Source organism: Vulpes lagopus, chromosome 4, assembly GCF_018345385.1.
Source record: "Vulpes lagopus strain Blue_001 chromosome 4, ASM1834538v1, whole genome shotgun sequence".
Taxonomy (NCBI): domain Eukaryota; kingdom Metazoa; phylum Chordata; class Mammalia; order Carnivora; family Canidae; genus Vulpes; species Vulpes lagopus.
The window spans coordinates 62,592,650-62,619,310 of NC_054827.1; the positions used below are offsets into that span (position 1 = coordinate 62,592,650).

General features: G+C 44.4%; 1 protein-coding gene across 6 annotated transcripts in view; it reads right to left on the bottom strand.

Annotated features, from left to right (window-relative positions):
* Nucleotides 1-10,787: 10,787 nt before the first annotated feature.
* FER (FER tyrosine kinase) overlaps nucleotides 10,788-26,661 on the bottom strand; it is a 435,215-nt gene continuing 419,341 nt past the window's right edge. For all 6 annotated transcript variants that reach the window (XM_041752267.1, XM_041752266.1, XM_041752262.1 and 3 more), the window contains 2 exons: nucleotides 15,140-15,262; nucleotides 10,788-13,964 (listed from right to left, as the gene is read on the bottom strand). In XM_041752267.1, coding sequence (XP_041608201.1) covers nucleotides 13,819-13,964; nucleotides 15,140-15,262 — 269 coding nt within the window. In that variant the 3' untranslated portion in view covers nucleotides 10,788-13,818. The remainder of the gene's footprint in view (nucleotides 13,965-15,139; nucleotides 15,263-26,661) is intronic.

The window sequence follows — 26,661 nt, forward strand, 5'->3', positions numbered from 1 at the left end:
AATATTCTTACTCTTATTTTTTGGTTGATGAAGAATTTTAATTGTTTTTTTTTTATGGTTGATCTTATCTTTAGAAATTAGCTAAATTCTCTTACAATAATTTCTTAGTATTTGGGGTTTGAAATGTAAATAATCATATCATCTATGAATAATAAAAATTATTTTTTTTCCATTTATGACACTGTTTCTTTTTCCTTGCTTTCTGTACTAGCGAGGGTTTCCAGTACAAGGCTAGATAGAAATGATGAGAGATATTGTCTTCTTTTGTCTCTAATTTTAAAAGAAACACTTTTAATGTTTCACCAATGTTTACTGTGGGGTTTTTTTGTGGATTCCTTTATTTTAAAGAAGTTGTATTTTCCCCCCAGTTTACTAAGAGCTTTTGGTTGTCTGCAGAATTTTGTTTTCCCCATTTTCTCTGTAATATGATAACATTACTAGATTTTATAAAATTATTCTTTCATTCTTAGAATAAATCTAATTCAAAATTGGTATCTCACATAGTTTATTCACTGCTAGGGTAAGTAACCTCCTTACTTTGGGGAAGGCTCATTCATATTCATGGGGAAGACTGGCATGTAATTTTCTTGGACTTTTCTTGCTCTTTGTTTTCAGATTTATATGGCTTCATTAGGTGGATTGGAGAGTTGACTTTTTGTTTCTTCTTTCTCTCTGGAAGAATTTGTAAGAGGAAATTATCTGTTTCTTGAAAGCTTGTCGGATCACATCTAAAACTTCTACCCCTAGGCCTGGGATTGTCTCTGTAAGATTATTTTCTTATATATTCATTTTCTAAACTTTTTGCTTTGAAATAATGGTAGATTTACAAGAGATTTCACAGAAATGTGTAGAGAAATCCTGCGTGTGCTTCTCCTAACCTCCCACAAGATATGGACATTGGTATAAGCCATAGGGTTTATTCAGATTTCACCAAGTTATGTCTGCACTCGTCGTGTGTTTGTGTGTGTGTAGCTCGTGTAACTGGCCTGTAATTGTGATAGTCAGTGATCCCATCCCCACACGAGTCCCTTCTCTTACTCCTCACTTGCCACACCCATCCTTTAACTCTACCCCTACCTCCTGGCCTCACAAATCTGGTCTCCATTTCTGTTAATGTTATTTACTGAACGTCGCACAAATGAAATGGTGCAGTAGGTCTCCTTTTGAGATTGGCCTATACACTCGGCATAATTTTCTTGGGGTTCCTTCACGTTGAGGGTATCACTAGTTCATCTTTTATTTGCCAACTAGTGCTTGGTGGTATGGATGCGCCACAGTTTCCTCCACAGTTCATCAATCGAAGAACATTGGAGTAGTTTTCAGTATTTGGCTCTTCGGGAAAACAAAAGCTAGCAAATTAACTGTTATGTGGTTAAAATTTATTTTGAATGCTTCTGTGGTTTGAAGGCTTAAAGAAAATTGTTTTAAAGGTAATAGTGTATCTTACTCACGTGCTGCTTACATCTATCTCCTAAGCCTAGGAACATCATCTCGAAATGGCCTTATGATACTTTGAACCATGTTAAAGGATATTATTATTATTAAATTCCTCCAGCTTAAGTATTGAAAAATAAGCTGCCATGAACATTTGTGTACAAGTTTCTGCATGAAATAACTCTTCATTCACAGGATATAAATGCTATGGCAAGATTTTAAACTACTAGTTTCTCTGTTATAAAACTACTCTGAATATTTCTTCTTGAGTTCAGCTTTGGCAGGTCATCTTTTTTTCTAGGAATTTGTCAATTTGTTTAATTTTGTTTTCAAGTTTATTAGCAAACAGTTCATAGTATTCACTTATTACCTTTAGAGTCCCTTCTGTTTCAATGGTTATTTATATCTACTTTTTAATTCCTAAGATGTTCATTTTTTTTTTTCTTGGTGAATCTCATCAGAGGATGGTTCTGAAGAACCAACTATTGGCTTTGTTGAGCTTCTCAATCCCCACCCCACATAAGCAGTATGGCAGACAGTTCAATTTAGGGAAATATATTAAAATGCATTCTTTGGATTTTCCATTGTTTTTTTCTTTTTTTTGATGTTGTTTATTTGTTTTCTGAAAATTTGTCCAGTTAACATCTTCCTCGGCTCCTGGATGGAAATTCAGACAAGTCACTCAGGGTTTCTCAACAAAGCACTATTGACATTTGGGGGCAGGTAGTCCTTGAAGGTGGAGGCATGTCCTGTGCGCTGCAGAGTGTGTAGCAGCCACCTGGCCTCTACCTGCTGGACGCCTGTAGCACAACAAAACATGTCTGCAAACACTGTTACGTGTCCCCTGGGGGACAAAATTGCTTTTGGTTGGAAACAGCTGCCATGACTTCTATGTTTAATCTTAGAAAACAAAGTTCTAGGGCAGCCCGGGTGGCTCAGCGGTTCAGCACCATCTTCAGCCCAGGGCGTGATCCTGGAGACCCGGGATTGAGTCCCACATTGGGCTCCCTGCATGGAGCCTGCTTCTCCCTCTGCCTGTGTCTCTGCCTCTCTCTCTCTCTGTGTCTCTCATGTATAGATAGAAATCTTAAAAAAAAAAAAAAAAAAAAAAGAAAGAAGACAAAGTTCTAGAATCACATTTTTTCTAAACATTTAAGTTGAATGCTTAGCTCATGAATTTTCAACCCTTTTCATGTTATAAAGTACTCCCTTTTATTTTTTTGTTTGTTTTGGTTGCCAGGAAATTCAGTGCAATTTATTGCCTAATTGCTTTAATTAGTGAATATCAGGTATTTGGTTTCCTTTCTCTGCTCTTTATAATTGTTTTTATTTATAGTTTTTTTTTTCTTTTAACTTATGTTTACTCTTGTAGATGACTTCTGGCCTTCCTGAAATAGTACTGGGGAATACATGTTTACAATACACCAATGATTATATTCATGGGTCATCTATTTTGGGGTAAAAAAAATTGAGGGAATACGGATATAGGCCTCATTCCAAACAATGAGAAGAAGAGAAAGAATGGTAGGGAACAATACATTGAAGAAGGGGGGATGATAGTTTAAGTCTGCGGGTCTCCCATTTCTAAGTTTCTATGCACATCAGAGCTCCTTAGAGGAGAGGCCGGATTGAGTTTGATGCAAAAAAGAAAAAAAAAATTAGGAGTTAAGCTGATCGGGGCAGATGGCTGCTGGTCTCCTTACTTGATGGAGGAAAAGAGTAATAGTTCAACCATAACAGAGGAGGTCTTCCCATCTCTGGTTGGTGTTCCACGGAAGGCTAACGACGTGCGGTTTCTGGGGCTGGGGGCTGGGGGCTGGCTGTGACGGGGACTTCACTGCCCCACGTCTGTAGGACGGTGAGCCTGACGGGACACCAGTGAGCACATCTTCCCACTCCCACTCCTTCCCTTTCATAAGGCCTGTTCCTCGCCCCCCGACCGTGCTCTGATACCGTGTCACAGTAACTCCCGGACATTGGGCAGGGAGACAAGAGGGGGCTTGCGAGCAGAGGGGAGGTCTTCAGGGGCTGCTTGGAAAGTTCGCTTAGGATGAAAACCCAACAGGCTGAAATCATTCATTGGCTTTTATCCAGGTCTAGAAGGGAGCATTTGGGCTGCGTGCATGTGTGATTTGCAGGAAAGGGAAAGAGCTTGGTGAACATGGAATAAGACCAAAGGCTACTCAAGGGTGGGAGGTGGAGGTCAGCAGAGAATAGCTTCCAAGGTTGTCAGGACCTCAGCTCCCTGGGACATTTATTTTTCTATTAATTCTTGGCATTTATGTTACGGAGATGGATCAATTAGCCTCTCACAATGTTCTAGTCCATTGACCTTATCACTTAACTATCTTTCCATGCTACTGTCACCACAGGGAGGCTGCCAAAGAAACATTTTTAATTTGGAGTTACCTGTGTCCAGAGCTGGGGAAACATTGGAAGACTGTGTTTAATCAGCAGCCCCCCAGGTGACTAAACCTTTAGGGACTTTACCTTTTTCTCATTGCCATTGGATTCTAACCGCTGCACGGGAGAAGCGAAGGGATGGAGTCCATCTGGAAGGGCATCCTGAGAAGGCTCGGAAGGTCACGAAGTTCAAAGCTGGAGAGGGACTTAGCTACCCAGACATGCTGGTGGCAGGCAAGGTCCTTGCTGCAGGCACTAGGCCTGGACTCGGACGACCTGGGCACCAGGGGGGTAGCTGGAAGGCCGACTGGAGGCTCCAGGGCCAGTGGGAGGCTGGAGGACAGGGCTTGGGAACGCAGAGAATGCAGGGGTGCTCCTGGGGGGGTGACGGCCTCTCCCGGGAGGGACACCCTGCGGCCGCCCCTGCCTCCTTCCCGACTCAGTCCTGGGAGAAGGGGTCTCGGGTGAAGCGGGGGCCTCTGGCTTTAGTAGCGGGAGGGCCTGTCGGGATCACAGCAGACAGCGCAGTGGGGAGTCCCTGCTGGAAATCGGAATGCTTTTAGGAATGGGGGGGTTGGGGTGGGGGGGAGGTGGACGGTGATGGGAAGAAAAAACCCCAAAACAACAGGAGGTGGAGGGGAGAGAAAAAAAAGCCGAGTCCTAAGTTATTTTTTTGTCCAACCTCATTTTACAGGTGAGGAAACTGTGGCCCGAGGGGTCAGGTGGCTTTTTTCAAACTTGCAGTCAGCGAGAGGCGCAACCCCGGGTCTCCCAGCGGCTTGAGTCAGCAGCAGGTGCCTCGGGGAGGCAGTGTCCGGGCCCGGCCTGCGTGTGGTGCTCAGGGCTTGGTGCTCAGTGGTTGGGGCTCAGTCTTAGGGGCTCGGGGCTCGGTGCTTGGTCCTCAGATCCGGCGCCGACTCCAGGAGCTCACAGCTCTCGTCCCGGCAGCTCTTCACCCACTGAGTGGCCAAGGCCGCCTGCAGTGGGAGCCTGCTCACCCGGGCTGGTGGGGGGCGGCCTTCCTGGGCAGGGGGGTGGGGGGTGCACCGTGACGGCTGGGGCTGCCCGAGGCCGAGGAGCACAGGTGCGGGGGGGACAGTGTCAGAAATCAAAGTCCCTGGAGGACGCGGTCCCGGGCTGGCAACTGGGCGCTGCCCTGACCGGGGATCCACTGAGGATCCCTCAGCAATGCTAAGGCTTAGAGCAGAGTGCTGGGGGGGCAGGGGGCGGGGGGGACACAGGGGCTGGGGGCACAGAGGGGCAGGGGGGCCAGGGGCTCTTGGGGGCAGAGGCACTGGGGCACAGTTGGGCGGGGGGTGGGGGTAGAGGGTGAGGGGGCCGGGGGCAGGGCCCAGGGGACAGAGGGTCGGGGGACAGAGGCCAGGGGGACAAGGGGTTGGGGGCCGGAGTGCAGAGGGGGCAGAGGTGCAGGGGCAGGGGGCAGCAGGTTGGGGTCAGGGCCCGGGGGGCCGGGGGCACAAAGGGGTGGGAGGCAGAGGGCCAGGGGGTGGGGGAAGGGGGTGAGGGAGCAGGGGGGCAAGGGGTTGGGAGCCAGGGGGCAGAAGGGGCAGAGGTGTCAGGGGCAGGGGGCAGGAGGTTGGGGTCAGTGCCCAGGGGGCAGGGGGCACAGAGGACCAGGGGGCAGGGGGCAGAGGGGGGCTGGGGTCAGAGCTGTCCAGCCTGTGGGTCCGTCTGGCCCCAGCAGCCTGGGCCTGCCCCCCAGGCTGTGGGCACAGGTGGCGTTCGGGGCCGCAGGGGCTGGGAGGCCACCGCTTCGAGCCGGACACCTGCAGATGTCACAGGTGCGGCGGGAGGAAGGTTTTGGGCTGCGACTGAGGCAGTTCGGGGATCCTGGCCCAAGTACTGGCCGCACCACTGTGGCCCCGCGGCCCCGGCCTCCCTCCCGAACGGGCCCCTGGCCACCTTCCTCCCCCCAAGCCCTTTGTTATGTCTAAACAAGTCCTGTTATGAAACCACAAAGCCAGGGCACCTGGCAAAGGGCCAGTCGGTGCGGGAAGTGGGACTTGAAATGCACCTGGGCTTTGACTTCCGAGTGGAGGGAGCAGCGAGGGACTGCGAGCAACACACACCCATCATCATCGGAACTCGTAAGCTTAATTACAGAGAAACCCAAAGCTAATAATTTTTTATGCACAGTTGCACCCCTAGGAGGCCAGTTACCATGGAGATCTGTCTCCTTCCTTCTCTTTCACTCGGAGCCCACTTATGTGGGAGAGGAAGCGAAGTGTAACCACAATGGAAAGATTCAGCGAGACGCCGCGCGGTTTGCTACAAATACTTTACATTTATTATGAGAATACAGTAGAAAGGCTCCGCGGACCTGTGCGCGGTCACTGGCCTGCTGGAAGAGAGGCTATTCAAAAATGATCCGAGTTTACAAAGATGATGAAATCCTGTTTTAAAGAACAGAAAACAGTCAAAAAACATTCTACAGTGTTGGCCAGGGTGGGAAGTCGTTTCTTCCGAGGGTAAAAACTAACAAATAAAGGAGTGTTCAATACACATTCGAGCTGAAAATGGTCACAGACAGACAGACAACCAACTGCCCTTCTCAGTCCGCGGCCAGTCATCGCCCGACTTGTTCACAAAGCCACGTACGCTCACCAAAGGCCTCGTGTGTAGGTTCTACACCGGGATTTTTTTTTTTTTAATAAGCAGCACCCTATTTCCAGTGTTTCTTTTATCCACGTCACAAATAAGTTATTTTAAAAGAGCAACAGAGAAGGTTCCAGGTGCTGCAACCTGCTACTATTGGCGCTGGAAGGGAACCTGGTGAACCGCAGGAGTGCTCTGCCCTGGTGATGCTGGCAGATGAACGCCTGCGGCTGGACCCCGAGAGCAGGCCCCCCGCACCCCGAGAGCAGGCCCGGGGGTCACAGTCCCCAGCCGCTCATTCATGGGCCAGCGGGCTGCCCACCCCCAGAGGCCTGGGCCGGCGCAGCTCATCTCGGCCAGGTTCCCTGGGGGGCTGTCCTCGGGACTCTAACACACTGGGTGTTTATTCCCCCGCCTTCATCTGGCTTCTCCTCCCCCCTGCGTCCTGGGGCTGCGACTTCAGGGCCCTGCAAGCTCCCGAGAACGCACGGAACACACCCAAGGAAAACACACCAGACAACCGTGCACAAGGCCTGCGGATCCACGCCACCCCCTGGCCGTGCACCTGTCGCCTAAGCAGGCCACCCGATACCCTGGCCATGGAGGTGCAACTGTCGACGCCGGCCAGCACGGCTGCCTCCGCGGGAGCCCAGGACCCGGACGGGGTCTGTGATGAAGTCACACGGCGGCACCCGGGCCGACGTGTCATGTGGGGCTGTGGGCCTCAAGGCTGAGGGAGTGTCGTATCTTTGGCCACTTTGGTCTCAAACTGGAAATGACGGAGACCCTCCCCCACCGGCTCCCCTTTGTGGTTTTGACCTGATGCTCAGCATCTGTTGCTGGGGGTGGGTTTGGGATGGGGGTGGCGAAGTGCACGTGCTGTGGGAGCCGGTGAGCTTCATGGGCCGTTATGACCCTTATGCCGCAGCGGGAACATTCCATGAGGACGCCCGTACTTTCCGCAAGTGGCAGGAAAGGCCTGGCAGCGGGGAAGAGCTCCGGGGTCACCGCTCTGGAAGGGCCTGCGGCCAACCTGCGGTACCAAGCGGCCAGGTGTCCCTCCACCGGGGCAGGCCACTTGTGAGCAGGCTTTCCCTAGCAGGAGGCCTTGCTTTCCGACTCCCCTTCTGCGGTTTGCAAGAGGCAGAGGCCCGGCCTGGCGAGCTGCCGGGCCTGCAGGGCTGGCCTTTGGCCTGGGCTCTCCCAACGGACAGGCCCTGCATCCCATGCCCCCTTCTTAGACCCTCGAGTTTTGAATTCAGGGCCCCGGGGAGTTGGAGCCCCCACGTGGGGCGGGGGCGCGGGTCATCCTCACCCAGACCCCAGGGGTGTGAGCTTTGACAAGCACGGCGTGACAAAAACCTTCATCCTGAGAGCCTGGACTCCTCTGCTTCATCTTTCACCCTCACATTTTTGGGGGGCCCCAGGGGAGTTGGGGGTCTTACTGATGGCCGTCTCCGCTTACCCTGCGGTGCTCAGAACACCGGCATTTCCCCTCCATGTGTCTGTCCCGTGATCCCAAACGAGGACTTCTCCGGCCCTCCCTGAGCACACCGGGTGGAAGGAGGGGTTCCCGCTGCTGACGGCCAGTCGGCCCTCCTAGCGCCCCATGTTACAAGTGTCCCCACACCTCCGGCGTGCTCATTCGGACATTAGCTGCTGGTAAAGGCTTTTGTGTTGTGTTAGAGGATTAGGTAACTGAACCTGAGAAAAGGAAATGCCGCCAGAAAGGGGAAAACAAAACCCTCAGAAACAAAAACCTAACAGAAAAAGTTGCTCCCCACGCGGCTGCCGCGTACCTGGCGGGGCACGAGGTCAGGAAAAGTCTCCTAAATGAATAAGGCGGAGAGACACCCAATGGGACCACGAGGGGGTCATGGTCCTGGGGGCAGCACTGCAGGCCCGGGCCTCTGCAGGCTGGGGCTGGGCAGGCCAGACCTCCACGGCTTACAGCGCAACCGAGGCTGACCTCGGGCCGCTGTGACCCTGCCAGCAAGGGGGGCGCCTTCCCTGTACCCACCCCCCCCAGCACTGGGGATCCCGCCCCAGGACATGGCTGGGCACCTGCCCTGCACCACCACCCCCACCCAGCTCAGGGATCCCACCCCAGCACCCGGCAGGGGCCCCTCCAGGGCCCAGGGGCCACCTCAGGGAGGCTGGGGAGCACAGGAGGCGATCAGGGCCATGGAACCAGAGAAGAGCGCAGTGCCCGCCGGGCGGCAGGGAGCCCTGACGGTCCCCGGGGCCCTGAGTCTCCCGCGCCGTCGCCTGGGTCACCTGATAGGCTCAGCAGGCCCGGCTGCAGGCTGTGCCCTGGGAGCAGGGGACAGACACAGGAACCCGGCCCCAGCCCCGTGGCTCCTCGACCCCCAGGCAGAGTTCGGCTTACGATGGTCCCTCGGGGGTGTAACGGGGTGGGGGGGCGGGGAAGAAACACAGGGCTGGCTGCAGCCCATGGGGCCAGAGGTCTCTAACAGTGGGACCAATGAGGGCCTTACATACCTGGACTCTAAGCACCGCAGGGAAGGAGCCTGAGCGCTGAGGCCTCGCAGCAGGTGGGCTGGGGCTGTGAGTGAGGCCGGAAGGCCTGCATAGGGACAGAGGCCCACACGCTGTCCCGCGGCCTCTTCTGCTTCTTTTCGCTCCCAGATCCTTCTAATTTCCTATAGGAAGGATCTGGGCTGGAGGCACCGGTCTCTTGGCGCTTTCCGGTGACACTGTCCACGTCTCCGTTCCCCTGGAATTAGCCCACATCTGCAGCAACCCTGACAGCAACCGGCTCCTTGCTCTCCTGCCCCAGCGCCGCCTTCACTGTCAAGCCAGTGCACTGTCATGCACAGTAAGAGCACTGTCATGCTCTTACTCCTGGGCAGGTTAAAGTGACTGGCACTCAGGTCAGCAGGGTCTTTCTACCACCCAAGACTCTCCATCCTTATTAGGGAGCCGAGTGATTCTGAACGTCTATACTCCACAATTCAGAATTTAACCTCTGAGTCAGCGTGAGGCCGGAGGCTGGTTTTCAAGGGGGGTGGGGTGTGAGCATATCCTAAGATTGAATTATGACTGAGCTATGGAGTTCATGCACCTTCTGTAGGACGGTATTATCCTTTAATACTGGATACTGTGGGTCTCTAAGACTATCGGTATCTCCTTCAAGTAGGTAATCTTGTACGTGAGTATTTCCTTTTGCAGAAGTGAATATGCAATTCGGGATTCTCCCCAATAATATAGTATTCAGGTTTAATGTGAAACTAATCAAAACAGAAAACTAAAATTGAAATATTTAATAAAAAAATGGTATGCATTGAGCAAATCAGAGTTAGTAATAAAAGAGGTAACTTTATTTTGATGGTAAACTTTCATGCTAACTTAATAGTATAATGGAAATGTAATATAAACTCATTTTCATATAAAATCTTTGTTTCCATTTAATTAACATATTAATACATAAAGAAGACGTGTCTTTTTTCAATGCCTGCCCTTTTGTTGCCCTTATTTTGCGTTGTTCTCGGTTCTGTGTGCGGACTCTGACCTAGACCCAAAAGTCAGTCTTTGCAGACTGAGAACAGCGCCTACGGACGGTCAGTTCTGGTGGTAGGAGGCTCCTAACCTGCAGGTGCTGTGATTGAGGGGGACCCGTAAAGGCAGAGGGCTGGGACAAACGGCCTGTCTTCAGAATGTGTCGGTCTCACTTCAGATGACCCCTGGCCACGTGACAGTGCCCACAGAGCAGAGCACCTGAGGTTGGCAGGTACACCCTTGGAACGTCTGCCGACTCACAGGAAAGCACGCTCCGGTGCAGTGCCTGAGCGCGCTCGTCATGACAGCGCCACGCCGTCACTGATTTTTGCATTGTAAGGTTGGTGTTCATCCCACGAATGAGGGCCTCAGTGTGGGGCGTATATTATGATTAAAACGCTTTCTTCTTGACACGGTCTTGCAGCTATTTTAGTGGTATTAGCCAAACTATATGAAACTATATGGCAAAACCAAAATGTGAGTATAAAACATAGACAAGGAAACCGTGTTGCAGCTTAAAGGAAATTAAACCTCTTTCAATGACTAAACATTAGCTTTTCTTTTAAAGAGAACCTTCAAATGAAAAAGTTGTGAAACTTGCACTGAACAATAGCGAATACAATTAGGCTCATGGTCTGTACTGATCTGCTGGTAAGATGTTTCAATAATGTTGTATTTGTGATAAAATGGTGATTTATGGGTGAAGAACTGTACTGCCTGTATTAGATTTGGGAGGTAAGAGGGAAATGATTACATGAGATCTCTCACGGGGGACTCGGGGGCAGGATGGGCTGAAATAAGGCCTCTGGTTTTAGAAGTTTAAACAAAACCTATTAATCCTTTATTAATATTTTCCTGGAAGAGAAAGAATATATTCACTTTGAGAAGTAACCTCAGATTGCATGGGATACAAAATTAATTTTCGGTTTCAGATATTGGTAGTAAACATTAATTTGACATTAAAAGATTTCATTTTTTGAAAAATGATGGGCTACCTAATTATTTGTCATAAAGGTTCCTGGGGGACTCAAGATGGAAAAATGCAGGTGAGTCAGGCTGCCTGGGCTCATCTCCCCATCCCCACACTGTACTCATGAATTCAAGGAATCCTTGCAGGAGCTGTATAGGAATGATATATGCAACTCTTTGGAAAAATCCATTAACAACACAAAGATTTGTGACCTGGCTTAATTACATTCAGTCTAGTGGCAACTGTGGTTGCTGTTTTCTTACTAAACAAGTTATAGGGGTCCTGTGCATTTCTGAAGCCTTCTTTCCCTTACATCAACTTGCAAATTCGGAACAGTATTTATATGTATGCTTTCTGGGTATGGATTAGCCTCTTAAAGTACATAATTCCAATAATTATCACTGACAGAAGGGATGAATAAATTATGCTCCAAGCACAACAAAATTAAGAGTAAAAAAAAGGGTTTGCATAAGTTTTTCTTAAATGCATGTGCCTATATTAAATTTAATATCCCATACAAACTGATCCTGAAAGACTCCCAATGAGTTATTAATCCTCAACTATACCGCTGCCTGCTTTGGGACAAAGAATAAGATAGAATTTAAATGCTGCAGATGTCACGATGTTTTGAAAAGCTTCTTTAATTTAAGCACAGAGTTATGATGTGAATTGCAAATTCTAACAGCCCGGATGAGTGAAATATCAATGCCACGTTCATTCTTTACACCAGAATGCAAAGATTAAGCTTCGGGTCTTGTTCACAAAATTAAAGCCAAAACCATCATTCCCTCTCCTTGCAGAGAGCTTAGCACTGAGGCTAGTAAGTGATGAGAGGCTGTTTTCTTTAAACAAAGAATATTACAAAGAGACTCGTTTGGAAGTACGGACAAAGGGTAAAAATGTCCCATCTGACTCGTTCTTTTGAAGGCTGGCAAGTGCCTGAAGACCCCGGCACTTAATGAATGCGTCTGTGTTTTGATTTACCGTATATGCCTTCAAAGGAGGTTTCCATTTATTTACCATATCTGACAGAAGGGGAGACAATGCTGATTTTTTAAAAAGTTGCTTTGTCTGTTGCAGTGTGTTTTGCAGGGCGAGTTTATTCGGCTTTCATTGGAGTCTGGATGTAGTGATTATTAAATGTGCACACACCCTGCAAGGAAATTGAAATGACAGACACAAGGCATCTTCTTCTCTTCAGTATTGTCCTTTATACCCGTTAGAGTACTGGGTGCGGGTTCTGTGCACTGGTATTGGTGGGCAGCGAACAGCTGGAGGGGGCAGTGGGAGTTTTCTATCCCATAAGCTCTTCCAATAGATATAACCAAACGATCACTAAGGTGCTAGTTATCTGGACACAGGCCTGAGCACTCAGTAAGAGCTCTCAAGCTACATTTACCCCTGAGCATGACCATCTCCTGCACACATATTTATCCTGAGAGGCAACTATATACAGAACACAGGGGTGAGTTCCCTGGATGCAGCTAATATTCAGCTCAACAGAAGCCTACCCTCAGCTCTGTGTTACGTGTTATTTACCTGGAGCATCCCCAGAACTGCGCCTGCACACCTGTCAGCTAAGATAAGGATGTCCAGGTATCAGGATAAGGGTAAGTGAAGGGGGACAGCAGAAACGGGAGGGCTGTCCCTGTGTCTTCGCCCTCAGTGATGTTCATTTGACTTCTTAACCGTTTGCTCCTGCTTATTGGCAGCGTGTGTGTGTGTGTGCACGTGCGTGTGCGTGTACACACATCAGTGTGTTGGTGAACTAGAATCATGAAATCCTTTCAGCTCTGGAAACGGGTGGAAATCAAGAGGATTAACTACCAGGGTGTCTCCTCTGAGGTGAAGGTACTTAACCAAAGGTAGGCTCTTATTTCTGTGACCTTGTGCTCTGTAGTTTCGCTAAAAAGTTTTTTTGCTGCCATTAAGCTCTAACTAACTATGAACTTCTGGAAACATTTCTTACAATTTTTGTTGTGAATTCAGACCATAAAATAATAGGTTGGTGTGTGTGTGTGTGTGTGTGTGTGTGTGAAAAGGCATAACTCTGATAAGAAGGCAGACTTTATATTTTCCTTCTCTTCCCTTTGATTGCTTCGGTAGCTGCTCCTTTCTCCAGACCCCCTCCCCCCAATCAAACTTGCTTCTTGCTGGCACAGCTCCCAAAAAACCTCCTTTACGAGCTGCTATTTCAACCCTAAGCATGGGCTCTGGGAGGACATTCCATGCATCGCTGGCCAATGCCCAGACAAAGGAGCAGGGGAAGCAGCTACCTTCCTAATAATACAGGGGTGTGATGCTTCCCACACGGCACTTATTTCTGGCAAGAAAGAAGAGAAAAACCCTAAGAGGTCCAACTAATTCCCAATATAAAATGGTGTTTACAAACAGAATCTTGCCTTGGCAGAGCAAAGAGCCGCCTTTGGTTGGAATGTGTCCTGCAGACATGGCATTACCAATGCTGCTTTTAGCACCGATGGAGTAGGGTCTGTGGCATAGGGCAGCAGCCCGGGGACTGCGCCTGAAGTAGAAAACCTCTGACAAACATCAGTGGTCCTGGTGTGGGAAAGATCTGCTCTTCCCTCACACCGAGAGGCTGTGCTTTTCTATTTACAGTGGCCTGAAATGGCAGGATTGCTGTGGTGAGCTAATAAAGCCCTTGGTAAGAGTGTCTGTTTCTTGAATACATTTTTGCCCTTGTCTTTTTTTGTGAGTGGCACATACTTAAAAACAAAACAAAACAAAAAACAGTTAATAACAAAAATCACCTTAGAAGACTGTTGCAGGTAATGTGGTATAAACTCATTGTTAGCGGGGAGAACGATGTCACTCTGCCGGACGCCCAGGTCCCGGAGGCGGTTGTCACTGCTCTGTCACTGTGTGACTTTCTTCTTGATGACCGTGAGCTCTTTCTGAAGTTCACTGAACTTGGGGCGGTTTTCAGGTTTATAATCCCAACACTTCATCATAATTTTAAAAATGTCCTCTGGGCAATGCTGGGGGGCTGACATTCGGTACCCTGAAGACCCAAGAGGAAGAGAGCAGAGGGTTCAGGAAAGACTGAAATGCGCACATGGGGCCTTATGTGGCTGGTGATCTTCAGTACCTTATGTTGTAGGTGGAACAGAGACAGAAAACCCGTTTCAGGGCACACTGACTTCTGTTTTCTACAAGTGATGCAGAATTCAGTATTACAGAGCCATCGGGTTACCTTTTGGCTGGAATAACTCATTTTTCATGTGTTCATTTGTCACAAAGTCTGAGGCAAGATAGATCACATACAAACGCATATTTTAGTTGCTCTCAGCATTTGCTTCTGCTTTTAGAATGTGCCGTTAGGTGGTGTGGGCCGAGCTTTAGAGAATCATCTATACAACCCAGGGTTCTGGAGATGGAGAGAGGATGAGGATTTTATAGACACTAATTCAAACGTGAAATAAAAATGAACAGGAGTTCTATTCCTTGACAGCCCAAGAAGAGCCTTGAATTCGAAGCCACCTGGCAGTGTGCCGGGCCACAAGCACCTGCCTGTGGTCGCGGGTGCGGGGAGGAGGATGGCTGAGAGGGGAAAACAGGGGGCTGGCAAGTCCTCCTCCTGCACCAGGTCTACAGCCCGGCCCCTCCAGAGCATCAGCAGGCACCACCACCGTGTCGAAAGCATTCTCTCTGCTGCGAGCCGCAGACGACACAGGTGCACGCCAGTGTGTCACCATCACCGACCTGTTCCCGTTTCTGATCTGGGAGCAGTACATGGCTTCTTCAGCAACGTCAGAAAATTTTCAAGCTCCTCACTCTCCAGTCTAACTATGTTTCAATTTACGATACTATTAATGGCGCTCAGTTGGCACAGAATAAAAAAAAAAATAAGAGGTTGGGGAACGCTACTCTATTTTGCTTGAAGGCAGGGAGAGGCACAGCCTTGCAGGTGTCATGCCAGGCCGGGGCAATGGGAGACAAGCCTGTAGCTCTGTTTTTAAAACTATTGGAATCCTTAGAAGTTTCTTTGGTGCTTGTTGGTTTTCGTTTTGTAAGCACCCCCCACCCACCACCATCCATGGGATGCCAAAGCAGATACAGTGGCACCTCCGTGGTGTGGTTCACACGCCCTCCTCACACTGGGACGTCCCTGGACCTGGCGTTAGCATGGCCCCCGGGGCTGGAGGCGAACCCTTCCACCCCATGTCTTTGGCTCACCTCTTTCCACTTGCTCCCGCGCCTGCTGATTTGTCATTCCGGGGTAGGGGCACACTCCTAAGCTGAAGGTCTCCCAGAGGAGGATGCCGAAGCTCCACACGTCGCTCTCAGAACTGTATCTCCCTGCAGGTGGGCAAAACCATAACCAGGTAAGTGGGTGATGCGGGGGCCACTTCAGTTCTGCGTGCCTCTGCCGGGCACACGTGAGTGTACTTAAACTTGTCCACGGAACGCCAGTAACTAGTCACTGGTTTTCCTTTGCGGAACTAGTACTATTACCAACTAAATGAACAGGCAGGCTGCTAGTTTAACAAGATCAGCGTTCAAGTCGCTCTCCCCCCACCAAAACCAAATATCCGGCCAGCACGCAAGCCCGCTTTCCCTGTGGCATTTAAATGAGATGGAGGACTTACGTAGAAAAAGATATAAATTTGTAGACATCAAAGCCTTAGGAGACTAAGCAAGTCGGATTTCTGCAATTTTGTTTTCTGCCTGCATCATTTTCTTTCCGTTAAAATCACAAACAAACTTAAAGCAATAATGAAAGCTTCTTCAGTTTTTTTTTTTTTATTATTATTTTTTTTACTCATCACTGTGTGCGGATATTCCTACATCCTTAAAGGTCTCATTTTCTCCACGGTTTCATTTATGGAAAATAAATTTTTTTCCTGCATATTTTGAATAGAGTAGAATCAATGTAGCTGGCTGATAAAAACAACTTCTTTAAATTACACGGTGCCTTGTGTTTTGTCAAAATATCTTGCTGCAAAAAAAAAAAAAAAGAACTCTTGCTGCACCTGTTTTATTGAGCTACAAGAACTAATAAGCTCTTCAGATATTTTTTTTTTTTTGTAGTCTTGTAGAGAAGCACAGAGATAAAAAGCACAAGATACCTCCTGGAGATGGATGTGGAAACAGAAAAATCCTTTCCATCATCCAAGAGGCTAAGAAAATGTAAAGATTTTCACAACACATTTGTATTGTAATTTTCATTTTACACCGAGAGCGTATACGATCGTGACGAAACGCCCCTGTGGTGGTGTAAACGGATTTTCCCATGATTTCATTTCTATCCCCATGGTTAGCTGCCCGCCTCTACTCTGCTGCCCCAGGACCGGGAACACCCCTCCGCTATAAACGCCTTGTTACTTTCAAGGAAAAAGAGGCCTCTGTCTCTCGCTTGAACAAAGTCAGATGAGAACGGGAGCGTGCCTGCGCTTCGCTAGCGGAGTGTGGGTGCGGATCTTCCCCTGCAGCTGTGGGAATTAGCTTCCTTACTAGACAGCGATTATGGAAATTCACTATGCTGTTCGGCAGCAGGATTAGTTTTCTGGTCTGCCTATCCACTCTCTCCAGGTTCGCCAGCCTGTAATTTAATATGTTTCAGGAAAGTCACTCAATGGCTACAAGATCAATTCTGGGAGAAAGTCAAAGGTATGCAAAACCAAATACTTTGTTTTTTGTAAGATAATACCAGGGTAGAGATCAAGAAGGGTATGTTGTCTATTGACCAAGATCACCTTCCAACAGTGAAAGTTAATAACCTCGTTCTATAACCTTGACTTTGAACCTGGTTTTGCTGGGATAATTTAAATTTATTTTTAAAGATATTTTAAATTTATCTACTTATGTTAGTGAGGTATAATTGGTAAGTATATTAGCTTTAGTGTATAGCATAATGAATCAATCTTTGTACATTTTGCAAAATGATTAATATGGTAAATCTAATTGACATCCATCACCATACTTAGTTACAATTTTTTTTCTTGTGATGAAAACTTTAAAGGTTTACTGTCTTAGCTATTTTCAAATGAGCAATATAGGAATATTAAGTACAGTCATTGTGCTTTGTTTTATATACCCATGATTTCTTTCTTTCACGACTGGAAATTAGTACCTTTTGACCCCTTTCACCCATTTTACCCATCCCTTACCTCTGGCAACCACCAACCTGTTCCCTGTATCTATAACCTAGGTTTTCTTCCTTTCTCTTTTCTTTTCTTTTTTCTTTCCTTCTTTCTTTCCTTCCTTCCTTCTTTCTTTTTAAGATTTCACGTGAAAGTGAAACCATAAGTTATTTGTCTTTCTCTGACTTATCTCACTTAACATAATGAGCTTGAGGTCTATCCATGGTGTCACAATGGCAAGATACTATTTTCTACGGCTGAGTAATATTCCCTTGCATATGTATACCACATTGTCTCTATCTTTTTATCTGTCAGCGGACACTGATTGACATGTCATAGCTACTGTAAATAATGCCGCAATGAATATGGGAAAGCATCTATCACTTCCAGTTAGTGTTCTTTCTCTTTCTTGCCCCACGCAGACTGGGTGCTCTGGGTCTGCTGATGGCCCCAGTGAGCCGTTCCCGGAGCCACATGGTGGTGTCTTTCTAGCCAATGTCCTTCCCTTCTTTGTCTCCTTCCACAGACGTCAGCCTGTACTGCAGTCCAAAAGCCCCACACACTTGTGGGGGGGTCCCTCTCCCATCATCCCTCACAGACACCCCCCCTAGAAACCCTGCACATTCCTTCTTAGTGTCTTCTTCCTAGAGACCAGGCCAGCCACACCTGCATGTGGAAGAGTGCATATTTCATCGGCATACAAATCATGAAACTTCATCAGGAGAACGCACCCAGGTCAGCAGCATACAGATTAAGGAAAGGCCTTACCAGTGCCAAGCAAGTCCCCTTGCATCTCTGGACAGTTTCTACCCCCACCCAAGATTAACTGTCACCCTGACAGTTATTTGCATAATCGTGATACTAAAGCCTGAGAAAGAAATTACAAGAAAGAAAAAAAGCAACTAGAAGCCAGTCTCATGAAAATAGATGCAGACTCCTTAACAAATATTAGCAGATTGAATCCAGCCATGTAGCCTTTTTTTTTTTATAGCCAATAATACATCTGGAAGCTTGGCATCTCTTGGAACTATTCTCCCATTATAAATAAAACTTGAAAACTTAAAAAAACTTTAAAAAAAAAAAAAGCCCCACGAAGGTGGAGAGCAGCAGGGAGGGGGAGAGCGGGGAGAGCCTTTTTCTTCAAATAAATACCCAGAAGTTAAAATACTGTATCATATAGTTCTTTTATTTTAATATTTTTTTTTCCTTAGGAATCATCATACAGTTTTCCTTAGTGGCTTCACTACACATATCTTCACCAGCAGCGCACAAGAAGCTTCCCTTTCTTCACATCCTAACAAACATGTTATTTGTGGTCTTTTTGATTACAGTCCTAGTAACAGGTATGAGGTGACCTCATTGTAGTTTTATAGACACACACACACACACACACACACAGCCCCCACATCTTATTTATCCATTCATCTATCAACAGACACAGGTTGGTGTAGTCCCAATGGTTTATTTTTGCCTTTGTTTCATTTGCCTGAGGAGACCTACCTAGAAAAATGTTGCTAAGGCTAGTATCAAAAATACCAATGTTTTCTTCTAAGAGTTTTATGGTTTCAGGTCTCACATTTACATCTTTATTTTGAGTTTATTGTTGTGTGGTATAGTAAGGCAGTGGTCCAGTTTCATTCTTTTGGCTGCAGCTATCTAGTTTTCCCAGCACCATTCATTATTATTTTTTTAAAAAGATATTTATATAAGTAATCTCTATACACAAAATGGGGATCAAACTCATGACCTTGAGATCAAGAGTCATACACTCTTCCAACTGAGCAAGCCAAGTGCTCCATCCCAGCACCATTTATTAAAAAGATTGTCTTCTCCTCAATGTATATTCTGGTCTCCTTTATCATAGATCAAGTGACCATGTAAGCATGGTTTTATACCTGGATTCTTTTCTGTTCCATTGATCTATGTGTCTATTTTTGTGCCAATACCATACTTTTTTGATTCCTACAGCTTTGTAGTATATCTGAATCTGGAATTGTGATAACTCCAGCTTTATGCTTCTTTCTCAATACTACCTTGGCTCTTCAGAGTCTTTTTGTGATTCCATACAGATTTTAGGACTATTTATTCTACTTCTTTGAAAAATACTATTGGTATTTTGATAGGGATTGCATTGAATCTGTAGATGGCTTTGGGTTGTATGGACATTTTAACAATGCTATTTCTTCTAACCCATGAGCATGGTATGTCTTACCATTTGCTTTTATCATTTTCAAATGTCTTTCTTTCATCAGTGTTTTATAGTTTTCAGAGTACAGGTCTTTCCCCTCCTTGGTTAAGTTTGTTCCTAGATATTTTACTATATTAGTGCAAATGTAAGTAGAATTGTTTTCTTAATTTCTATTTCTGCTACTTTGTTTTTAGTGTATAAAAATGCCACAGATTTCTGTATGTTAATCTGTATCCTGCAACTTTATTTATTTATTGTAATAGTTTTCTGTGCAGTCTTTTGGGTTTCCTGTGTATAGCATCATGTTATCTGTAAATAGTGACAGTTTTGCTTCTTCCTTACCAACTTGGATGCACTTTCTTTTTCTTGTCCCACTGCTATGGTTAGGACATCCAGTACTATGTTGGATAAAAGTGGCTAGAATGGACATCCTTGTCCTGTTCCTTATCTTAGAGGAAAAGCTCTCAGTTTTTCACTATTGAGTATGATGTTAGCTGTGAGTTTTCATATATGGCCTTACTATGTTTAGGTATGGTCCATCTAAACCCACCTTATTAAGAATTCTTAACATGAATGGATATTGAATTTGGTCAAATGCATTCTGTGCATCTAACTGAAATGGTCCTATGATTCTTATCCTTATTTTGTTAATGTGGTGTATCATTTTGATTGATTTGTGACTATTAACACATCCTTGCATTCCTTGAATAAATCCTACTTGATTGTGGTGAATGATCCTTTTAATGTAATGTTGAATATGGTTTGCTAATTTTGTTGAGGGTTTTTGCATCTTTGTTCAATAGGGACAGTGGCATAATTTTCTTTTTTTGTAGTGTCTTGGTCTGGTTTTGGTATAAAGGTAAGGCTGGCCTTATAGGATGTTTTTGGAAGCTTTCTTTCCTCTTCCATTTCTTTGTATAATTCGAGGAATATAAATATTAACTCTCCCTTAAATGTTTGATAGAATTCACCTGTGAATCCATCTGGTTCTGGATTTCAGTTTGTTGGGAATTTTTTGATTACCAACTCAATTTGGTTATTAGCAACTGGTCTGATCAGATGTTCCATTTGTTCCTAATTTTTATTTTTAAAAAGTTTTTAAAAAGATTATTTATTCACAAGAGATATAGAGAGAGGGGCAAAAACATAGGCAGAGGGAGAGGCAGGCTCCCTTTAGAGAGCCTGATGTGGGACTTGATTCCAGGACTTGAGTCAAAGGCAGATGCTCAACCACTGAGCTACCCAGGTGCCCCCGTTCCTAATTTTTAGAAGAAGATGTTTCTAGAAATTTGTCCATTTCTTCTAGGTTTTCCAATTCATTGGGATAGAATTTTTTTCAGTAGTCTCTTGTAATCCTTTGTACTTCTGTCATCTTGGTTGTTACTTTTCTTTCATTTCTGGTTTTATTTGGGTCCTCCTTATTTCTTGATGAGTCTGGCTAGAAATTTAGCAATTTTGTTGATTTTTTTCAAAGAACCAGATCTTGGTTTCACTGATTTTTTTTCTTTTTTTTTTCTTTTTTCAAGTCTTTCATTTATGTCTACTCTGATCTTTATTTCTTTCCTTCTACTAACTCTGGGCTTTATATGTTACTCTTTTTCTAGTTCCTTTAGGTGTAAGGTTGGATTGTTTGAGATTTACTTTTTGTTTCTTGAGGAAGACCTGTATCACTATGAATTTCTCTTAGAACTCCTTTTGTTGCATCTCAAAGATATTGAACCACTTCCCTTAGAACTCCTTTTGCTGCATCTCAAAGATATTGAGCCATTGTGTTTTCAATTTCATTTGTCTCCATGTATATTTTATTTCCTCTTTGATTTTTTCATTACTCATTGCTTGTTTAGTGGCATGTTGTTCATCCTCCATGAGTTTGTGCTTTTTCAAGTTTTTTTTCCTGTAACTGATTTCTAGTTGCATACTATTGTGATCAGAAAAGATGTAAAATATGACATCAATCTTCTTAAATGTACTGAGACTTACTTTGTGGCCTAAGGTGATCTATTCTGGAGAATGTTCTATGTGCAGTTGAAAAGAATGTGTGTTCTGTGTCTTTGGGTGGAATGTTCTATATAGATCTGTTAAGTCCATCTGGTCTATTGTGTCATCCAAAGACACTGTTTCCTTATTGATTTTCTGCCTGGACGAGCTCTCCATTGATGTGAGTAGGGTTTTAAAGTCCTCTACTATTATTTTATTAGTATCAATCTCTTCCTTTATGTCTGTTAATATTTGCTTTATGTATTTGAGTGCCCCGATATTGGGTGATAGATATTTACAACTGTTATATCCTCTTGATCCTTTATCATTATGTATTGCCCTTCTTTGTCTCTTGCTACAGTCTTTGTTTTAAAGTCTGTATTGTCTTATATGAATAATACCCTTTCCTTCCATATTTTTCTTCTAATTATGTCCTTTTCCACATAAAAAAGTCCCACTTGGGCTGCCCACTACTCTTCCTTTAATTCTGGATGATAACCTTCCCAGGTGGAGTATTTTTGATTGTAGGTTTTTTCCTTTCAGCACTTCGAATATCATGATGCCATTCTCTTCTGGCCTGCAAAATTTCTGCCGAAAAAATAAGCTTTATAGGATTTCCCTTGTATGTTACAAGTTGCGTTTTTCTTTTGCTGCTGTAACATTTTTTTTTGATCTTTATGCTTTGAAATTTTAATTATATGTGTCATGGTGTGGGTCTCCTTGGATTTATCTTGTTTAATGTGTTTCCTTCCCCAGGTTAGGTAAGTTTTCAGTTATTCTTTCTTTCTCTCTCTCTCTTTTTTTTTTTTAAAGATTTTATTTATTTATTCATGAGAGACACAGAAAGAGAGGCAGAGACATAGGCAGAGGGAAGAGAAGCAGGCCCCATGCAGGAGCCTAATGCGGGACTCAATCCTGGAACTCTAGAATCATGTCCTGAGCTGAAGGCAGATGCTCAACCGCTAAGCCAGGTATCCCTCAGCTATTATTTCTTGAAACAAGTTTTTTACTCCTTTCTCTTCTCCTTCTGGAACCCCTATAATGTATTTTTTCACTTGATGTTAAGATGAAGGTTATGATCCCTTAACCTATCCTCATTTTTATTTTTTATTTTTTTTTAATTTTTATTTATTTATTTATGATAGACACACACACACACACACAGAGAGAGAGAGAGAGAGAGAGAGAGAGAGAGAGGCAGAGACATAGGCAGAGGGAGAAGCAGGCTCCATGCACCGGGAGCCCGATGTGGGATTCGATCCCGGGTCTCCAGGATCGCGCCCTGGGCCAAAGGCAGGCGCCAAACCGCTGCGCCACCCAGGGATCCCCCTATCCTCATTTTAAAAATTCTTTTTACTTTTTGCCTTTCTACTTGAGTACTTTATATTACCCTGTCTTCCAAATTGCTGATCTGTTCTTCTTCATCCTCAAATCTAATATTGATTACCTCTAAGTATATTTTTCATCTTGGTTATTGTATTCTTCAACTGATTATTTCTATTTTACATTTTCTACCTCTTAGTGAAATTCCCACAAAGTTCATCATCCATTCTTCTCTAGTCTGGTGAGCATCTTTATGGCAGTACTTTGAGCTATTTCTCAAATAGACTTGGTTATCTCCCGTTTCATTTAGTTCTTTTTCTGAGGTTTTGTCTTGTTCTTTCATTTGGAACATCTTCCTCTGTCTTTTCATTTTGCTTATCTTTCTGTGTTTCTTTTTATAAACGAGGCAAAACTGCTATGTCTTCTATATCTTTCTGTGTTTCTTTTTATAAATGAGGCAAAACTGCTATGTCTCCTGAACTTGAGAAAATGGTCATGTGTATGGGCATCCCCTGTGTAGAATGTGTGTTTCTGGTGACTTTAACCGGCTGGCTGGAGCTGTGGCTGATAGGCTCTGGGGGTCCCAGGCACTCTATACGGAGCTTCCCTGATGGGATGACTGGAGCAGAATTGGCCATGGGACAGAGCAATCCTAGACTCTTTGTGCAGAGGGTGCCCTGGCAGGACAGCTAAAGCTGAAGTAGACATGGGCTAGGGTGGTCCTGGGGCTCTCCACACAGATCATCTTGACAGGAGAGCTGAGGCTAAAGTGGGTGAAAGCCAGGGGGTCCTGGGATGCTCTATGCAGGATGCATCCTGGTAGGATGGCTGAGCCAGGACAAGGTATAGGCTGAGGGGTCCCAGAGCACTCTGCACCCAGGAGGATCCTAGAAAGTCATTTAGCACCACAGTAGTATGGGCCTGGTGTCTTTCAGGGTGCATTGCACCTTTGTCATCTTGGCAAGACAGCTACAGATGTAATGAGCACTGATAGGGGTGTCCTGGTGTGTGCTATGCTGGGTGGGGCTGCCTTGGTAGGATGGCTTGGCTTGTGTTGGTATGGGCTGGGAGTTCAGGGTTCACTGAGGAGGTAGGTTGTCTTTCAAGGTGGAGGGGAGTATAAACCATGGCACTTGCCAGCCCCTCTGATTCGGAGAGAGTTCTAGCAGCTCCCCTGCTATTAGGAAGAGTTCCAGAGCTGGATCTTTTATATTCTAGTTGCTTTTTTAACCAGGCTTTTTTTTTTTTTTCCAGTATCACAGAGCATCTGGGGCATGTATGTCATTATGATTTTGATTTGCATTTCCTTGATGATTAATAATGTTGAACATCTTTCATGTACTTATTGGCCATCTGTATGTCTCCTCTGGAAAACATATAGGGGAAGCCCAGAAATAAACCAATGTATATATGTCAATCAATTTACAATGGAGGGTCCAAGAATATACAAGTTTGCCCATTTTTTTAATTGAATTTTTTTTGGATATTGAGTTGTATGAATTATTTTGGATATTATTAGCCCTTTATCAGATACATGATTTGCAAATACTTTCTCTCATTCAGCAGGTTGCCATTTCATTTTGTTGATGCTTTATTTTGCTATGCAGAAACTTGTAGCTTGATGTAGTCATACTAGCTTATTAAAGTAGAAAAACTTTGCTTTCCGTGTCAGATCCAAAAAATGGTTTCCAAGACCAAGTCAAGGAAATTACTGCCTATGTTTACTTCTAGGAGTTTTGTGGTTTTGAGTCTTCTGTTAAAGTCTTGAATCCATTTTGAGCTAATTTTTGTGTATGGTATAAGTTTCATTCTTTTGCATGTGATTGTGTAGTTTTCCCAGCAGCATTTATTGAAGAAACTGTCCCTTCCCTATTGTATATTCTTGGCTCCTCTGTTGTAAATTGACTGATTGACCATATATACGTTGGTTTATTTCTGGGCTCTCTTGTTTCATTGATCCATGTTATCTGTTCTTATGCCAATACTGTACTATTTCAATTACTATAGCTTTTTTTTTTTAATTAACTTTTATTGGTGTTCAATTTACCAACATACAGAAAAACACCCAGTGCTCATCCCGTCAAGTGTCCACCTCAGTGCCCGTCACCCATTCCCCTCCAACACCCGCCCTCCTCCCCTTCCACCACCCCTAGTTCATTTCCCCGAGTTAGGAGTCTTTATGTTCTGTCTCCCTTCCTGATATTTCCCAACATTTCTTTTCCCTTCCTTTATATTCCCTTTCACTATTATTCATATTCCCCAAATGAATGAGAACATACACTGTTTGTCCTTCTCCGATTGACTTTAGCTTTTTAAGTACAGTTTGACATCAGGGAACGCAATGCCTCCAACTTTTTTCTTTCTCAAAATTGCCTTATTCACGATCTTTCGTGGTTTCATACAAATTTTAGAAGCTTTTTTGTCCTAATTCTTTCAAAAGCAAACCCATAGATTGCTATAGGTAATATAGACATTTAACAATATTAATCCTCCTAATCCAGGAGCATAGGATATCTTTCCATTTATTCGTAGAGTCATCAATTTCTTTCATTAAATCTTACAGTGTATACATACAAGTCTCTCACCTCCTAGGTTAAATTTATCCATAGGCATTTTATTCCTTTTAATACAATTGTAAATGGAATGGTTTTCTTAAGTTCTCTGACAGTTCATTTCAATGTATAGAAATGCAACAGATTTTTGCATACTATACTTTGCAACTTTAACTGAATTCATTGATTAGTTCTAACAGTTTATTGGTAGAGACTTTAGTGCTTCTGTATATAATAATGTCATTTGCAAAGAGTGATAATTTTATTTCTTTTCCTGTTGTAATGCTTTCTATTTTATTTTTACCTAATTTCTCTGGTTATGACCTCCAATACTATGTTGAAAAAAGTGGTGACAGTGGGAATCCTTGTCTTGTTCCTGATCTTAGAAAAGCTTTCAGCTTTTCACTGTTGAGTATGGTGATAGCTGTGGGCTTGTGTCACATATGGCTTGTATTATGCTCATATATGTTCTTTATCAAATTTGTTGAGATTTTATCACAAATGGGTGTTGGATTTTATCAAATGCCTTTTCTGCAACTATTGGGATGATAATTTTTATCATTCCTTTTGTTAATATGGCACATCTCTTTGGTTGATTTGTGGAGGATAAAACATTCTTGCATCCCTGAGATAAATCCCACTTGAATATGGTGTATAACCTCTTAATTCGTTGTTGAATTTGGTTTGCTAAAATTTTGTTGAGGCATTTACATCTATGTTCATAAGGGATACTGGCTTGTAATATTCTTTTCTTGTAGTGTCCTTGTCTGGTTTTGATATCAGGGTGATGCTGGCCTTTTAAAATGACTTTGGAAGTATTTCCTCCTCTTCTATTTTTTTTTTTTGGAAGAGTTTTAAAGAAGAATTAACAATGTTTTTTAAAAAAGGTTTATTTATTTATTCATGAGAGAGACAGAGAGGCAGAGGGAGAAGCAGGCTCCCTGCAAGGAGCCTGATGTAAGACTCAGTCCCAGGACCCTGGTATCATGGCCTGAGCCAAAGGCAGACACTCAACCACTGAGCCACCCAGGCGCCCCAAAGAAGAATTAACATAAATCCTTCTTTGTGTTTGGTGTTTGGTAGAATTTACCAGTGAAACAAGTGGTCCTGAACTTTTGTTTGTTGTTATTTACTATTAAGGAAACTGAATTAGTAATTGGTTTGTCAGATTTTCTATTTTTTTGTAATTCAGTCTTGGTAAGTTGTATATTTTTAGGAGTTTATCTATTTGTCCATGCTTTATGGCACATCGTTGTTCACAGTAGGCCTTTATGACCTTTACTTCTGTGGTACTAGTTGTAACAGCTCCTCTTTCATTTCTTGTTTTATTTGAGTCCTCTCTTTTTTCTTGGTAAGTCTAACTAAAAGTTTGTCAGGTTTTTTTTTTTCCCCAGAGAACCAACTCTTTGTTCATTGTTCTTTTTATTACCTTTTTAATTTCTATTTCATATTTCTGCTCTGAGCTATATTATTTCCTTCCTTCTACTAACTTTGGTCTTCATTTCTTCTTTTTCTAGTTACTTGATGAGTAATGTTAGTTTGAGATTTTTTTCCCTTTATTTATTTATTGCTATG